Raw genomic sequence first — 18505 nt, forward strand, 5'->3', positions numbered from 1 at the left:
ACCAAAGTTTGGCATCACCAATCAAGTACATAGTCGTAGTATCCACCTTTGCCTGTTCTGAGGCCATCCTCACAACGCGAAATTACTGCTTCACATCAAACAAGAAATTCTCTAACTCCTTGGCATCTCGGGCACCCCTATACGTCCTAGGTTCTGGAACCTTGGTCTTGCTAACTCCCAGAGTGTTGGAGTTCCCTATAGCAAGAACCATTAGATTCACCTTTGCATCTAGATCTGCCATCCGCGACTGCAAAGTTTCAATTGTGTGGCGAAAGTCCTCTGACATGTCGCCTATCAAACCTACTTGACGTTTTTGTGATCCTATCACCTCATCAACAAGTTCTCTCATCTGGGCCACCTCCGCGGCCATAGTGTTGGTTGTTATCTTAACTTGTGCTTCCAGCACGCTGATCCTCTCAGTAGTGTTTGGTGCCATGGTCACTTACCAAAGCTTACCAAATCCAACAACGAAGGCAACCGAATTCACATAGCAACTCAACCTTGGGCTCTCACCAAGCGTCACCGACTTAGCTCTGATACCAAATGTTACGGCCCTTCACAACGGTGTGAAAATAGTCGGACCGTGACAATGTGCATGCATGCACGCAAGTGAGTAGGTGTTAGAATGTATGCATAAATGAGGGGGTATTTATGTGAGTGTGAGGGTATGAGTATGGACTTATTTTCAAGGATGACTTAAAATGCTTTTAAGAATTTTCCTTATTTTTCTAGATTTTTTTGGAATTTTCTTGAATTTTTATTATTTTTTATGGATTTTTGAAATTTCATAGGTAATTATTTAAAATAAAATAAGATTAACAGGTGAGAACCGATTTGGGGAGGGGGCAGGACCAGTCAAACATTGACCGGTCCAAGAAGACTGCTTTTTAGGTCTAGGTCAGGACTAGAAACGCCACATGTCGCCTAGTAAATAGGAGTCAAGGCTTTGGCTCAGATTAATGACGTGAACGAATCATGGTGGTCCACCTAGGAAAAGATCTAACGGTAGGGGAAGACCGACGTGGCCGCGATTTAGAGCATGGATGCGAACAATAATCAACGGTGCGGATTTGGCTGAGGGGATGGGATCGCCACGCGTCGATGAGCTAACGAGCTATCATTTAGTGCCTCTGCTATACCTCCTAAGGACGCATCATGCCTACGCGTGTGGTAAACCAGATCGCCACGTGTCACGAAGCGAGCGCAGAAGTAGGTTGTCATTTAATGTTGTCTGACATGAGAGAGATCCTGGCCGTTGATGCACTGTAGGGATCCAATGATGGAGTTGTGGCGTGATCTGGTCCATTCGATGGGGAAGTGATCTGATAGCTTACGAAGAGAACTTAGGGGCTTCCGAGCGCATTAATGATGATGGCGACGTGCTTGCCAAGTATCACTCAGGGAGCGTAGGAATGCCCGAGCACTCATGATGGCTCCTTCAAACGAGGTGATCTGAGCCTTTGATGATCTACGAGGATCAAACGGCTACCCTGAGTACTGACACGACTAGATCTGGGCCGTTGACAGGAAATGGAAATGGACGGGTGTGAGGGAGCCACGTGTTTTCTCTAATCGGAAGGACGTTGTTTTGCCACGTGGTGCGATCTTGGTGCTTCTAGACTTAGAGTACTTAAGCTCAAATTTTTTAGTCTCCCTCATTTTTGCAATCTTCGTTGTCCCGAGCCCTTCTCTCTCTCTCTCTCTCTCTCTCTCTCTCTCTCTCTCTCTCTCTCTCTCTCTCTCTCCCTTTATTCTTTCTTTCTTCTCACCTTCTTATCTTTCCCAACCGAGCACTCGAATTCCTCTAATCCTCTTTTCTTTAGTGTACTCTCATTCTTCCCTTTTATTCCCCACGAAACCCTAGCTTCTATCACTCTTTCTACCTTGCAACTCCCTTAATCTCTCTTTATTCTTCTTTTCTCTATTCGACCTTAGCTTGAAAACTTTGGAGGGGTCTCAAACCCATACTTTGTTCTATTCGTCAACCTCCCTTCCCATTACCTTGATCTTTGAGGACCATATTCTCTCAAGGACGTCAATTGAAACCGAATTTCTAGCAGACTGGAGGACAACGATCGCTCAGGGGTGCTTCAGGGGATCCAAAGTTCGGAAAAGGGAAGAAATGTCATTCAGCTTTGCACACTATTTCCTGAGAAAGAAAGATGAGCTCCCCTCTTTGATTTTTTTTTTTTTTTTTATGTACGTTTTTGTTGTTGTTTTTCTTTGTGAAATCTGATGTGAAAGTGAGTGCGCTCCGAGGTGTTATATTTCTGACAGAGTGTTGATTTGATTGTGTGGATGATGCTGTGGTTCAGTTATGAGCTTGCAGGTTTCAGGGATTAGGGTTTTCAGATCAAAGAAGAAGGCAAGTCGGATTGTCCTCAACCCAGTGGGTTACACCTGGGTTGACTCGCATGAGTCAACTTGGGGGTAGTGTGAACTCAGTTAAACCTGAGTTGGACTTGGGTGTCACATGCAGGTGCACGTGATGGGCTTAAGTGGGTAAGTCTTGGGCCTTGAGTTTGGTTTAGGGTGGCAGTGGGCTTGGTTTTTTTTAAAAACAGGGCCGGTCCATTCCAAATTCTTAAAACAACAAACCCGAGGCTTCCTTTTTTAAAACAGGGTTGGCCCACTTCTTTTTTTTTTTTTTTTTAAAAATGGGCCTCGGGTGTTTCAAAAATAGGGTCGGCCCACTTCTTAAAAAAAAAAAAACAAAAGAGAGCCCGAGTCTTTTTAGAATGGGCTTGGGAGTGTTTTTAAAACATTTGTGGATTAAAAGATTTTTATGGGCTAGGGGTTTTTTTAAAAATGAGCAGAGGGTAGAATTTCAAAAATGGGCCGAAGGTCTTTTATTTGGATAAATGGGCCCAGGGGTTCGGTTTAAAAAATTTGGGTATTGGGCTTGTTAAGACGCTGGGCTTTGGGCTGATTTTTCTAAAAATAGGTTGTGGGATTTTTTAAAAGACGGGCCGGCCCAGTGGGATTTTAAAATAGGGTTGGCTGGGTTGAGGGTGAGGATCTGGACTTAAATTTGGGTTCAAAGGGATGGGGATCGGATCAAGGGGGTATCAAATAAAAAGAACCTGAGTTTAGGTTTAGGTTCGGGTTCAGGCTAGGTGAGTGTTCGGTTTGAGTTGGATCAATCTCAGGTTCACACTCGAACCTAAGAAATGGGGAACACCTGCGTTCATACACCCACAATACATAGGCTGACACAAGTTATCATCTGAGAATTAGGACAAGGAAAAGATATTTACCTAAGGTCTTGTACTCCTCCTGTGGGTAGGTTTGAGTTAGTTTGAATGTGAACTATTTCTCTGCTGCTTACCCTCTACTCTTCAGGCTTGTTTTTCTTTATTGGTGATCGCTCCTCCATAGTTCCTCCTCTACTGTATAGTGTAGAGCTTCCCTCTGCCCTTAATTCTCACTCTCAAATTCAGCAGAGTGTTCCCGTGCTCTCCTTTTTCTTTCAAACTGGCAGAACCTCCTCCTTCTAGTTCTTTTCTCAATTTGGCAGGGTATTTCTAAGCTCTCCTCAGTGTCCTTTGCAGTGTGAGCTCCTCCCTATTTATAGGGAGTTTGGGTGGCCTCTTGGCACCAATTTTTCCTCCTCTGCCAACCGATTTCCCCACAAACAGACTTGGTAGGGAATAATTCCCTTTAACCACTCCCATGTGTGATTCTACTTTTGATTTTTATTTTATTTTTTGAATTTTCTGCTAACAGATTGATTCAATGGCTTTTTTGTGTGCAGGGGTTTTGAGGGAGGGTATTCTAGGTGGCAACACAGGAATGGAGGGAAAGGTATCTCAATTTTTATTTTTATTTTGAAATTTTCTTATGGTTTGCTAACCACCTCTTCTATTTATTTCTTCTGTGTGCAGGTGACTGGGGGAAAATCCAACAGGCAAACCAAGAGTGGAGGGCAAGGCATCTTCTTTTAGCGTTTGGATTTTTATTTTGTATTTATTTTTTGTTTTTAGCTTTCTTTCTTGGCTGATGTATCCTTTATGTACCCTGAGAACTCTCTCTTGCAGCATTAACTTGTACATCTTATTTTGCATTTTTTACTTTTTCAGATGTAATTTTCCATTATTTTATTTTCTGCCTGCCTGTGCATGGACCTCACCAAGGGCGCCTGCCCATCCTACTACATGATTTCACATGCGATTTTTAATTTTGACCCGACATTGTTTGACCAATTTTGACTCAAGAAAAATCCCCAAGTTAATACACATGACTTTAGCGTCAAAGCAAAAACCCCGATTTCAAAATTAAAGGATGCACTCAACAAATTTTCGAAAATCTCATTTCAAAAATTAAACATTTAAAATTTGATTTAAAAACCAAGCTTTGAAAACACCTTCTAATGAGAGGATTATTTTGAAGTTGTGAGACCTCTCCTAAAATTAAAAGGGATCAATTTTGTAACTAACATACTTTAAGAGACTCAAAGATGGATGAAATAAAAGGACCTGATTTTTTTGATACTCAACTGAATGCTCAAAACTAAAACCCTATTCGAGGAATTGATTTTGAAATTAGAAGGGTGGGCTTAATTTAAGCACAAATTATTTTACAACCCTTAAGAGGAAGGGATAAAGCTTTGTGACTAGAGAATTTTTAATCAATTACAGTAAATGGACTCAAAATAACGGGACTCATCCTAAAATGATAAGATTATTTTGATTAGGATTCTAAACGGGACTTGATTGAAAACAAATCGAGGCTCCGTGCCTGAACTTAAAGTCAATTTCATTATGGCTGGTTTTTTCAGGAAAGCCTGGTAAAAATTAGGGTGTCCACAAAAATAAGCAGGAGAAACTTTAAGTTTACTCTTAAAAATTGGTTTTAAGCAATCAAAGTACATGTGAGAGTAAGTGCACTAAAAATAAATGCCCACATAAAACGCTCTCTTCTAATATAATTTTTGAAATGAATAAAAGGAAAGAAAGTTTGAGAGAGTATTAAAAATTTTGCCCCAAAGAAATTTTTGTATTAAAAATGATGTGGGGGAACTTTGATTAAAAAAATATTTTGAGAGGATTTTGAAATTAATCAAAGTTGCTAATTTGACTTATGAAAGAGGTATATATATAGAGTTTGAGAAAATTATGATCGTTAGGGACACGCTTGGTATTTTTGAACCTTCGTAGGTTCGGTCGACCATGGCATAAGGCCGATATGCCGGAACTTGAGGTTCGATCAACTAAGGGCATTTTGAACTGAAGCGCTCGGCTGAGGAAGACCAAAAGGAGGTTGGTCGATCGTGAAAATTGAGTTAAAAAATGGTCAATCGACCAAGCACAAAAGACAGATCGGTTGGTCAAGGTGCGTTTGAACATAAAAGGGTCGGTCGACCTAAGCTTTTTAATTGAGCCAAAAAAATACAACGTTGGTCGACCTTCGTCTTTGTAAAATTAATTTTAGCCCTATTTTTGACCTTAAAATTATTTTAAAAACCTTTGTATGAGTTTAGCTTTTAAGAAAAAAAGTTTTTGATTTAAGGTTGGGTCCCCTAAGGTCAAGTTTAATTCCCTACGGTCTAGGGGTGAGCATAATTCGAGGAAACCTGAATTAACCGACCGAAATTGATCTGTTCGGTTCGGTTAAAAAAACCAATTCGGTCAGTTTGGTTATGCCTTCCAACATTTTGGTGAATCGGGTTTCGGTCCGGTGAATAGAAAATATTAATTTGGTTAACTGATTAACCGATTTAATAAGGATACTCAAAACTAGAGCTGAAGAACCACCTGTTTTTGCCAGTCTTGAATCTCTCCTCGAGCTTGGCCTTTGTTTCTTTGGTGGCGGTGACCTTCTTGTCGCGGGACTGAAGGGTTTCGAGCGTGACGATGTCCTTGAGATCGACATCGAGGGTGTACCGCGTGGGCACAACGTGGTTGTAGTTCACCAGCTTGATGAAGGCCTTCACGCGGGACTTCTTCGTGGTCTTCTTGGCGGAGTCCTTGCAGTCTGCAGATCACCTTCTTCGGGTACTTGGCTATCCCAGCAACCAAACAGTGCCTGTATGGACGGTCACAGGTGCCATTGTCGAACGATCGGATGATCACTTCTTTGTGGCCGGCATAGTGGCCTTGGAGGAGGAACACCACCTTGTGTGGCTTCAGAAACTTCACCATTCTCTCCCTATCCCCCCCTTTCCCTCTCTCTCTCTTTTAGTAAAACCCTATGCAACTCAACGAGCTCAGTTCAAATTTTGGGTCCCAAATGAAAGAACCCACCAACTCGGAAGAAGAATTTGAGCTGGTAATCGAGTACACAACTCTGCGGCTGAACCAGAAGCACGTTATGTAGATGAAGTGTCTGTACTCCAGCGCTAGCCTTGTGCCCCATCTCTCTTTCTCTCTCTGAGTTTAAAAAAAGGAGATGACTTTGCGCTTCAATCAGCTCGTGCCATTGATTTTGGTTTTCTTCCTTCTGTTTTCCTTCTCTCTCACTGTCAGATCTTCAAGCAATGGAAGTATAGAGAAGGAAAAAACATTAGCCATGATAAAACCTGATGGATTATTGGGTAACTACACGGATGAGATAAAGAAAGTTGTTTTTGATTCTGGCTTTGAAATTAACAAGGAAATTATAGTTTAACTTGATGAGGATAAGCATTCTTTGAAGAGCTTCTTTCCCAGCCTTAATACATGAACCTGCCTTTCGGTTAAATTCAATTAACCGAATTACCTGAAAAAAAATTCGGTCGGGTTCGGTTCGATTTGGCCCAATGGTTCGGTTGGTTCGGTTAACAGTATTCTTTAACCGAAAATTTCGATTAATTCGGTTAATTAATCGAATTTGGCCGAACCGACCATTTGCTCACCCCTACTATGGTTAGTCTATGGTTATCACTAAGCTTCCATCCACATTATGCATGCAATGCATTATTACAGACAAAAACAAAAACTAAAATGCATTTACAATTTAAAATAGTCTTTTTTTTCTTCTTTTTCTTTTGCTCTTCTGTTTTCGTGGAATGCGCCAATCTGTATGTGCGTTAAGATCTGTCTTGACTTCCATTTTCTTCTTCTGTGTGTGCATTTTAAATTGTAAACCTGTTCAAAACATTAAACACACACATTAGATCCAAGTGTTTTGTTAGTATCAAAATAAGGATCAGACTCAAAAAGTGAACAGGTTGAGAGAGTAAAAAATGAGAGACCGATTTCTATGAAGACCTTAGATGTCACAAAAAAATAATGATGACTAAAAAGAACTAAAATTAAAAAAAAAATTCCCCAAATTTGATTATATAATGGCCGAACAAAATGGGGTGTCTACAATCCCTTATAAAAATACTAGCAAAAACTCAATACATGAGTGATTAAAATTAAAATAATAAATTTTATTCTTGTATAACAATAAATTATATTATTTTTACTTATAATTATTAATTATATATATTTGAAAAGATACTATTAGTTAGGTTAAATTACAAACTTTAGTTTATGTAATTGCTTGTTGATTTTATTAAATATTTAAGTTCCTAAATGCTAAAAAAGTTAAAATAAAAAACAATGCATATTTAGATATTATATAAAAAAGTTTAAAATAATTCAAAATTAAAATTTAGTGATTGGTTCAACTTCCATCATAACTGGTTCATAAAATTATATTTGCAGTCAATGTTTACAACTTAATATTTGGTCCCTTCTAGGCTAGTTGCACCTATCCACATACATTTATTTAGTATTCATTAGATTTTGCACTGAGACACTATCTACAACTTTTAATTTAGATAATAGTCTTTAGCTCTTTTGCCTATTTTAATAATTTGTTTCACCTAATAACCAAACATCAACTAGTTCTAGGCTATGTGATTTGGTTAAGCATGGTTTTAAACTTTTTTAATTAAAAATGCATATTTCATCCAAAATTCTTACTAGCAATTAGACTTTCACATTCGTAATATTATTACTATAACCCAAATAATATCATGATGACGTACATTATCGATTTGACTTACTAATTTGACCAATCCAACCGATCTAGTAATCACACCGAACTCATTACCATTTGGGTTTTAAAATCCTGTTCGAAACTTCGATGAAAATCTTTGATTAATTTCGAAAGAGTGATGGTGGGCTCATGCATCACCGAAAAAATCACTTGCGAGGACATGAAGTTGAGAGTGATCATGAATGAAGGGCTCCTCAAGAAGAGATTAAAAGGATGTGTTCTTTGCGAAGGGAAGGTGATAGTTTTGAAGAAGGTAAGAATTTATTTTGAGGCCATGTCACTTTTATGAGAAAAGGTTCGAGATTGGACGAATTGTAAACATTGCAATACTATTGAAACACATTAACTTTTCTAAAATAACTGAAAGTTTAGCGAGTCCGATGAAATTTGGTTAATATATAGGTTAATGATTATTGATGAACTTTATTTGCTTGCAATACCGAACACCAAAATAATTAGAATAACTATGATATTTGATAAAACAAAATATTAAATCAAGATATAAAGATTAAAAAAAAATAATGTGAGAGGAAAAATTGATGCAATTTTTTTTTAGAATAAGTAAAAAAGGATATAAAAAAAAAAAAAAAAAAAAATGTATCATGGTAACACGTACCTTATCTTTGAGAGTATGAAGTTTAGGTATTAGAGGGGACAACCTGTACCACAAAGCATAAATGAAAGTTTTAATTATTTGAATATGAATTTGAATAAGTTTTAATATAATTTTGTATTAGGTATTATTTAAATTTAATATAAATTAAAATTTAAGGACTCTCCAAGTAAATGAAATTATAGGGGCATAACTTGGGAATATCTATCACACATCTTCTTCGATCATCATACGATTCATATCCACCTATCATTTGGAATTTTGGATTTGGGAGTATACTCCATAGTTCACACTTGACCATGAAAAGCCGCACTCCTCATCAATTGTCGCTCAGCTCTCTCCACTTTCTGTTCTTTCTTTCTATTATCGTCCTTGCAGTTCCTTCCTAGTTCCTACCCAGAACTTTTTAACAGAGCCCTTTCTCATTTCGTGCTAAAATGTCCCTTGCTCTCTCCCCAAGTGGGTACACCGTCTGTTCTCCAAAGGGTCAGATCTTCAAACGATGCTTCTCTCTTCATTTGAAAAATGATTTTCAGGTAAGCCCAATTCCTTATGCTCTTCCATTTCTGCCTCTATATTCATCAGAATCGTGTAAATTTAGCAGAAGAAAACACTACCATGTTACAGCTTCAACCTCAGCCACTGCCCAAATCATCTCTTCTTCATTCAGAGACAAAACCCCTAAAGACATCAATGTTTTGGTGGTGGGCTCAACTGGGTACATTGGAAAATTTGTGGTTAAGGAGTTAGTTGATCGAGGTTTCAATGTTATTGCAGTTGCTAGAGAGAAGAGTGGAATTAGAGGTAGAAACAGCAGGGAGGAGACCTTAGATCAGTTGAAAGGAGCCAATGTGTGCTTTTCAAATGTGACCCAGCTGGATACTATAGAGAAATCTTTGGAGAATTTAGGATTTCAGGTTGATGTTGTTGTGTCATGCCTTGCTAGTCGCACGGGCGGTGTGAAGGACTCATGGAAAATTGATTATGAGGCGACGAAAAACAGTCTTGTTGCCGGTAGGAATTGTGGGGCGTCACATTTTGTTTTGCTGTCAGCAATTTGTGTACAGAAGCCCCTTTTGGAATTTCAGCGTGCAAAGCTGAAATTCGAAGCCGAATTGATGAAAGAAGCCAGAGAGGATGAGGGTTTTACTTATAGTATTGTGAGGCCAACAGCATTTTTTAAGAGTTTGGGAGGGCAGGTTGAATTGGTGAAAGATGGAAAGCCTTATGTGATGTTTGGTGACGGGAAGTTGTGCGCTTGCAAGCCCATCAGTGAACAGGATTTGGCTTCATTTATTGCAGACTGTGTGTTGAGTGAAGATAAGATTAATTGTGTTTTGCCAATTGGCGGGCCGGGAAAGGCATTGACACCATTGGAGCAGGGGGAGATATTGTTTAGAATTCTCGGGAGAGAGCCCAAGTTTTTGAAGGTGCCGATTGGTATAATGGATTTTGCTATTGGAGTACTTGATTTCCTTGTAAAGATATTTCCTTCCATGGAAGATGCTGTTGAGTTTGGGAAAATAGGCAGGTATTATGCTGCTGAGAGTATGTTGATTTTGGATCCAGAGACAGGAGAATATAGTGCTGAGAAGACACCAAGTTATGGAAAAGATACATTAGAAGAATTCTTTGAGAGGGTGCTGAGGGAAGGAATGGCTGGTCAGGAACTAGGGGAACAAACAACTTTTTAGATGTTCCCATCCAGTTTAAAGTTTGTAAATTCGAGTCATCAATTGGACTGATTTTGTTGTAACCTGATCTACTTTAAGGTATGTCACGTATGGTTTGTGTGTATAAAAACTGATCTTGGTTGTGCAGTTTTGCAAATGAATTCGTTAATTTGTTAAACCGTTTTCAGTATGCAGAAAAAATCTTTTTTACTGTTTGGAAAATAATATTGTAAAATGCCTTATAGCTCTTCAATTAGATGCCCATATGAATGTACTTGTTGCATTAATCATTTGTAATATACTTGAGCACTACTTGTTATCACTGGTTAGATTTTGATGCCTTGAAGCTCAATTTTACCCATTCTGATTTGTTATTTTGTCTAGTGTTCTTTTTGTAGAGCAATATTTTTTTTTCTCAGGTTGATGCTAAATGGAAGTGTCAAAGAAATATCTACTATTGATAGATGTAACATGTAAGGGGCTGTTTGTATTATTTTCAAAATTTATGAAAATGAAAACTAGAAAGGAAACTAAAAAGAAAAAATAGAAACTATAATCCAAAAACCAGCAACTTGTTTGGTTAATATTTTTAGAACTAAAATAAATTAAAAACTTGAATAAAAAAAATGCTCTTTTTTTTTCTTGAATCAATTAACAATTACAACATATGATTAAAATAATAAAACTACAAAGTAATATAAATTTAAAATAGCATAGTAAAAATAAAAATTATTATTATAATTATTTTACTTAATTATTATATTTCAAAATTCCCTTAATTATTATTATAGTAAAAATATTTTGTAAATGACTTGTATTCTTTTTTTGAAATTTTATGGTTATTTTTTATTTTAATTATGTTTTAAATTTATATGGCCATTTTATTTTAATTTTTGATTAAATAGTATGGACAAAATGAATGATTTAATCCAAAAAAGTTAATTATGAATACTAAAATATTCTTGCAAGAAGTTGTCAAAATAACTGAAAACCATGAAATTTGACAAACAGCTGAAAATCGTCAACATAAGTGAAAAATGGCAAGTAAACAAACATTTTTTCATAATCTATTTCTTCACTATACAAAAATAAAAACAGAAAACTGAAAACTGAAAACAGAAACGAGACCAAACAGGCCATAAGTTAGTGTAGTACTTATCTTATACCCCAAAGAAGTGCTGAGAAACTAGGTCAGGTGTTCGATCCAGAGGAACCAGACAACTGCTTCTGGCAGAATATCCTTCCATCCAGAATAGGTGAGGGAAAAGGGATTGTAATTATTAGCCTCAAATTGTGAACTTAAGCATGTGTCAAGAGTATGAATATTGAAAATAGGGAAAGTTAAAGGAGAGATGCAGCAAGCCACATTTGACAACTCCACTAGATCATGTGTGCAGCAGCCATTTTGATTGCTACATATCCTAAAAAGAACTAGGTATAATTTGAAATGAAAAATTTAAAATGTTTATGGAAAATAAAAATGGGGTGATTTTATTGTCATGTGTAGTGATATTTTCATTTTTATAGTTTCTAGAATGCTCCTTCCATGTATTCTAACTTTTGAAATTATTTAAATGAAGTCGATTTCTTTCAGTTGATTAGCATTTCTAACAAGAGCAATAATTTTGTGAGACATATTGGTAATCTATAACATAGTTACTGTTTTTATTTACTAAGATGGCCAAAAGATATATTTTTCTTGGGCAATGAGGTCTGAAAAAATTTATTAGCTCCAACTTGAGCCTAAACTTCCAAGCTAGTCTTGGCTTGGCCTGGGACTGGTCTGCATATGGCTCTAGACATCTGGTTGGTTGTAGGACTTAGCTCTAAACAGCCAAATACGATCATGTCCCTTTCCCTTGGGCTATGTTGGGCATGAAAATTTGTGGTTTTAGTTATTGTAAGAATGCCAGCAGGTTTCATATCTGAAAAAAACAATAGCTTGTCACTCTGTTAGGCTTATTGTTACCATTTCGATTAAAGGGATGAATGGGTACCAAGGCTATTACAAATTTGAATGATTCCTTTTTTTTTTGGGGGGGGGGGGGAGTGTGCTTTTGTAATGTTTCTTTAATCTCTTCTTTCCTCACCTCCAGCCACTACAAATATTAGTCATATGCAGGGCATCACAAAAAATTGAATTGAGGGTGTTGTAACACTAAATTGAGTATCAGACAAATAGGCTTGAGATATAAATGACCCAGAGATGTGTGTCAATTATTGTATTCATATGTTAGTTATTAGTATGTTACCCCCAAAAGGATGCAGTTTTAGGACTTCATTACACTACTATTTCCTTGAGTTGTGATGCAGGACCAATGTCCAACTACTTTAATTTTCAATTCTAATGTCTAAAAACTAATACATAAGGGCCTATAGGCTTACGCTGTTTGGAATGAGAAAATTATTGTAAGAAACCTAAATAAAACAAAATACTAATACTAGTTTCCTAAATAATAGTGCCCTAGAATATTCCTTCTAAATAATAATATCCTAGAATTTTGAAATATGACACTTGTAAAATTACCCTAAATAAAAAAAAAAAACGAAAATACAATCAAAATTAGGAAATTAAAACAGGTCTTGTTTACATGCTGTGTCAAGTTGATTTGAAGTCTCTTTCTTTTTCCTATTTGGGGTCAGAATGTTGGATGTTGCCTTACACAAAGCTCATCAACACTCCAGTCCGCCTGCAAAACCTTAGGGTGTGACATTTAGTTTGTGAAATGGATGGTGGGAATGAAATAGTTATTATATGGGAATATATTGTTTGATGAAATAAAGTTAGTGTCATTTTAAGCAAATGCTACGCAAAAGTTGTTATTTCAATCTACATGGAGTAGCGTAGTTATAGACATTCCTGTGGTGAGCATGGAAAAAACTAGGATTTCATCTTTGCGTTAAAAAAATATATCTAAAAAAAGTCAAGTTAATAAATATTTCATTCAATAGATCCAAATTTAGCATGTATAAATATAAAAACTAGTATTGGACACTTTCAAGTTCATCCCCAATTGCATGACCGTGGTGGAAAAAAGAACCTAATTGCAAGTCCAAGTTGAAAGAGGGGAGAGTTGGTGATAAGGTCATTGTACAAGATGCAAACCCTTTAAAAGGGGCTAATTTTTCATACCATAATATAACCAAGAAAATTGTCATTATTGCAGGGTGGCAAATTTTATACGTAGTTTGTGCCTCATTTGTTTTTTTGTTCCAAAATTTCACCCCGAGACGGGGGGATAATATTCCTAGTCTATTCTATGTTGATTGGAATAACACCAACTTTTGTATGTTCATTTGTCTTAAAAGGACACCACCTTTATATATGTGTGGATATGCATACGGTTATATCCTTGTACAATGGCTATTCCATTTTTTTGGAACCAAAGGCTGATGAAAATTATGTTGTTTTCATATTTTCCTCTAAGGTATTTAATCACACCCCCAATTCCCAGTTTAAATATTAATAGAGGACAAATTAAATTCAAGATTCAGCAGAAGTAGACAACGACATATACAAACTACAGATTTTGACAGATAAACAGCATTAAGGTTCACAATGTAACACAATTTCAGTAAGGATGCAGCTGGCATTCAACTGTCCGGACTTTAGAAACCAATCTAAGGGCGACTCCGACAGTGCAGGGAGAATATGGAGAGCATCACGAGCAGCAGGAGCAGAATAGAGGCCGCCAAGGAGATAAAAATAGATACTGCAACATATCGACAGTACTTGTCATAAATGTTGCACACCTTGAGCCAGTTGGCATGTGAATTGCCCTTATATCCTATATATCCAACACCCCCTGCTGTGCCTGTGGCTGAGGCTACCAGCCCCAACATTAGCTACACCATAGACATTTTAGGTTTGTTAGCACCATTAAGGAATTGGTATTTAATGGAACAGAATACAACCAAAAACGTATGGTGAGGGTGAGAATGAGTAAAATCTTGCATTTTTGTATTAGGTTATTAATTTACTGGTATAGTCTGCAATGAATACATATTTCTGTGTATGTTACGTTAGCGACTCACTAACATCTGCTAAGTTAGTGGCTCACTAACTTCTGCCCCATAGGCATTGTATATCTGGGAACACATTCTTTTATTACTACTATCATCTTGCAAACTGTATAATGAATGAGTACCAGTTTCTGTTTTCATGTCCAGTTAGTACTTACACCATAGCCAAGAAAAAAAATTCTGTACCATAGACACCGTAGGTTGGTTAACATCATCTCTCCTACTACTGTGTTAACATCTTCGTTTTTATTATTTTTTTTTTACACTGTATAAAGAGATTTGGAATGGGTTCAAATTTCTAGGTTTATATTAGGCTAGTGACTCATATGAGTAACATGGGCTGCACCATAGGCATTGTAGTTTTTTTTTTAACGTCATTGTTTATGTTGCTGTGTTAATAGTGGTTTGTTGCCTTGCACTGCTTTTATTACTACAAAAATGGTCTTCGCTGGATGGCATGATATATACACCGTTGGTCCACAAATTAACAGCTTGAGCTTTTAGATCAAGAGGTGATCTAACATGGTATCAGGAGCTCATGAGTTCAAGTCTTGTAATATACACCAGTTATCAGCTTGAGCTTTTAGGTCAAGAGGTGATCTGGCATGGTATCAGGAGGTCTTGAGTTCAGGTCTTATAATTTGTATTTTCCCTTGTCTGTTGTAGTGTGCTTCGTTCTGTTAGAATTTGTGCATCCATTTAATTTCAACATTTTGCCTCTTCACATGTGAGATGGGTTTGATTTTGTGTGAGAGTGCTGGATAGCTTGATATACATTGTTGACCTACCACCTGATAGTTTTTAAGCTTTTAATGGCACAGCTTCACAAAACAACCAAGCAAAAGAATGATTACGAATTTCTATGTTTCTGTTAGGATAGTGATTCTCTATTAGAGAATATTTGAAAAGGGTGTTTATCTGGAAGTTGTCATATAAATATTTTAACAACCACGGAAGAACTATTGAAACCACAAACACATGCGGACTAAAGTTGATATAAGTAGCAGTAAGAGGTGAATTTTTCGTGCTGCAGTGGATGAAGATGTTTTGAAGTTGCAACTTGTAGCAAGTTATTAGGGCAATCTCTGTTGGGCAATGTTGGTTCATGTGGACAGTAGCTAGACCATAATGGTCAGTTTTCTATGAAGGGTGATTGGTATATCATGAGAGAAAAGCTTCTATCTGTGCAATGGCAGAGGGCCTAGTGTGGGGAAGAGGATGCATACCGAGGCATTGTTTGTCCTGTGTCTGATTTATTCCAGAAAGAAAAAAAAAAAAGAAGAAAAGAAAAGAAAAATAGTTGTATTCTCTAGCTAGCTTCAGGCTTCTAGCTCAATATGTTTTCATGGGGAAGGGTGTTACTGATGGATGCAAATGTGTAAGCATGCCTCATCTCTTCTTTGGCTGTCAACACTCAAGAGTGGATTGGGTTTTGTGAGGGGGCGTGAGGGGTGGGGGCACAACTGCTCCTACATAAGAAGCAGTTTCAATTGAGCTTGTCTTGGAACATTTAGAAATGAGATAAGAGTTCATGTTTTTTGAAGTTAAGAAAGGGGATGCTATTAGCAGAGTTAGAGCTGATGCTGCCGCCATCAGTGCCATGGCAGGGACTTTTTACCACCTATGGATGGAAAGGAACTAGAATATTTTCAGAAACAATTGAAGCCCAATCAACAAATTGTGCAGGAGAGAAAAGGAGAGAAGTCTGGTTTTAATTTTCTGGCATCTACCCTATGAACTACACAGAGAGCATAGGAGCTTCTTTGATCGATGCAGTTTCTCGAACTTGCAGTTGTTTGGCTGTTTTATATCTTGTCCAGAGGTATGGCTGTTTGATTATTCTTACTGATTATTATACAGTGAATATAATGGTAACAGCTAGCTTACCACATCGAGTAATGCCAAATAGAGAAATATCTTCTTTGAGAAAGCTGGCTTTGAGATGGTTGACAAAGATGCCAGTGTTGAAATAATGCTATACAGGCCAGCTACTGATAATGCTGCTATGTAATATCTGCACAGGAATATAACTATATAATTAAATATTGGTTTCTTAAATCTAATGCTAATAACAAGAAGAAGATAGAGATTGTTCTACAGTAAGATAAAACAAAAATTTCTTAATAGGCAATACATTCAAGAATTGTCCCGACTTCATTTGTGAAATGTAACATGTAGAGCCCGTTTTGTTAGCTTTTCTAGTTTATGAAATGGGCAAGAGCTAGATTTCTACCGAGTGGAGTGTATTTCCAAGCATCAAGTCATTCTAGTTAGCCTCATGACTTGACATTACTAGTTTCTTTCTCTGGTGAAATTTGGGAGCATGAATTTCAGATCTTAAATTTGAATTTGGATGGATTTAGACAAATTTCAATACAATTTTATATTATATTTTATTTAAATTCATTACAACTTCAAATTCAAGACCTCTTCAAATATGGGGTTTGTATTTTTTTTATTTTGCATTTTTTTTTTTAGTGTAAGGCATCAAACACTGCAATCTAGCTAATGTCACTGCATGATTAATTGATTTTGACTCGCCCAATTAGCTATATTACCAAATTTGGGTGACATTTTTTCAAAAACACTCTATTAGTGCCTGCTGTGTTTTGGTGGTTCATGTCTTTGTAATCAACCATCAAAAGTTTTATGTTGTTCAGTGTTTGGTAGGAACAAAATGGGTGTTGGTTTGGTCCTGCGCACGTGGTGGTACCTAGCTTATAGAAATGATGAAATAAAATAAAACTAAAAAAGGAGAAGTGTGTTTGAAAGGTAATTTCCGCCCGAGACGTAATTGTTTGGTTGCTATGCTAAGCTTACGTTCAAGGTTAATTAATTAGTCTTCAATAGTAGAGGCATATCTTTTCAAGTCATGCATAACTGAAGTTTACAAGTTATGATTCCTTCCTCAAAAATTTCTTGTATTATGTGTATGAATTAAAGAATCATGTTAATTGAAAGAACGAAATTTCATATTAATCAAGTCGAAAATCAAAAATCAAAATTCAGTAAAAATAAAAATTGAATCAAACTAAATCGATAGAGTTATAAGGTTAATTCAGTTTCAGCTGAATTATGCTCCCCTAGTTGTTTAGGTAAATATAGTAAGTTATTTATTGAATGGTTTATCATTATATGTCTGCTGGGTCTCAAAATAATGAGAGAGATCTCATTGACGCACGTAGAGAAGAGAGTGAGTTTACAAAAGGTTCAACATTAGATTCTTCCCCCGCAACTGTGGGACAAGGAGTCACCTTTACCTCCTCCACCAAGCTATATAACATTAAATGCTAGTATATATACGTACACGCACATGCAGAGTAGTACTTACATGAAGGCCGGACTGTTTTGGAATTTACCAGCGACGGGGGCTAAGAAGGGGGGGACGGGCACCGGAACCAACTTGGTTTGCTTGCTGGTGGCCATCACCACCACCGCCGTCAGCGTCGTCGCGAATATTAATATCCTCAGCCCCACGTCCGCCGCCAAGTAGTCTGCTCGCAGTAAAACTCCTCGAAGCCCCGCCGGCGCCTTTCCCTGTTCAATACTAGAACCCGCCTGTGGCGCCGCCGCCGCCGCCACGGCCTCTTTCTTGCTGTACTCCTCCGGTGCCGCCGCCGCCGCCGCCGCCGGCTTATCATCCGTGGTCGCCATGATGACTCCCGTACGTACCTAAGTGTTGCCCAATTAACGAAAGCCTCGGTAGATAAGAGGTAAGTGTATGTATGGTATGGATGTATATATACTGTTAGGTGGTGTATGGTACGTGAAGGGAGTTTGAGTTTCCCACACGTAAGAACGAATTGAAAAATATGAAATATCTGATTAGAAATGGATTTGTCAAATGTATTCAGTAACTTGTAATAGGAGTGTTCTTAATTAGGATTAGGGATTGGAAAAGCAAGCTTGGATAGAGTTCACGGGACATATATGGATGGATGTGCTTAATTGGTCAGATGAATCTGGTGGAAGATATTGACAGAATTAACGTTGATGCTTTGGTATTATATACGTGTGCGCTTATGATTTGTTGATTTGTTTGATCGACGATAATTTGATTTTATATATATTAATAGGTGATGGTAAGTGACGAAGATAGGCAGCCAGCCAGCTCATGATTGATACAGGCGATAATATAATGTTAAAAAATTTCTTGTCTGGGATTGGCGTTACATATGTTTACAGGGCATGATCGATTTTAGTATTTAACCACCATCCTATCATTGTG

General features: G+C 37.2%; 2 protein-coding genes and 1 pseudogene across 2 annotated transcripts; 1 reads left to right on the top strand and 2 right to left on the bottom strand.

Moving 5' to 3' along the window:
• Positions 1-5716: 5716 nt before the first annotated feature.
• LOC131151196 (large ribosomal subunit protein eL27y-like) lies at positions 5717-6140 on the bottom strand (annotated as a pseudogene).
• A 2641-nt stretch (positions 6141-8781) lies between these two features.
• Positions 8782-10432, top strand: LOC131150608 (divinyl chlorophyllide a 8-vinyl-reductase, chloroplastic). Its single transcript, XM_058101433.1, has one exon. The coding sequence runs from the start codon at positions 9019-9021 to the stop codon at positions 10273-10275; it is 1257 nt and encodes a 418-aa protein (XP_057957416.1). The 5' UTR covers positions 8782-9018; the 3' UTR covers positions 10276-10432.
• Positions 10433-13709: 3277 nt separating this feature from the next.
• On the bottom strand, positions 13710-18217 carry LOC131150609 (CASP-like protein 1). The gene is made up of 3 exons (XM_058101434.1): positions 17609-18217; positions 16165-16291; positions 13710-14100 (listed from the first exon to the last, which is right to left on the bottom strand). The coding sequence occupies exons 1-3, from the start codon at positions 17929-17931 to the stop codon at positions 13876-13878; spliced, it is 675 nt and encodes a 224-aa protein (XP_057957417.1). The 5' UTR covers positions 17932-18217; the 3' UTR covers positions 13710-13875.
• Positions 18218-18505: the final 288 nt, after the last annotated feature.

This window comes from Malania oleifera, chromosome 3 (genome assembly GCF_029873635.1).
Source record: "Malania oleifera isolate guangnan ecotype guangnan chromosome 3, ASM2987363v1, whole genome shotgun sequence".
Lineage (NCBI taxonomy): Eukaryota > Viridiplantae > Streptophyta > Magnoliopsida > Santalales > Ximeniaceae > Malania > Malania oleifera.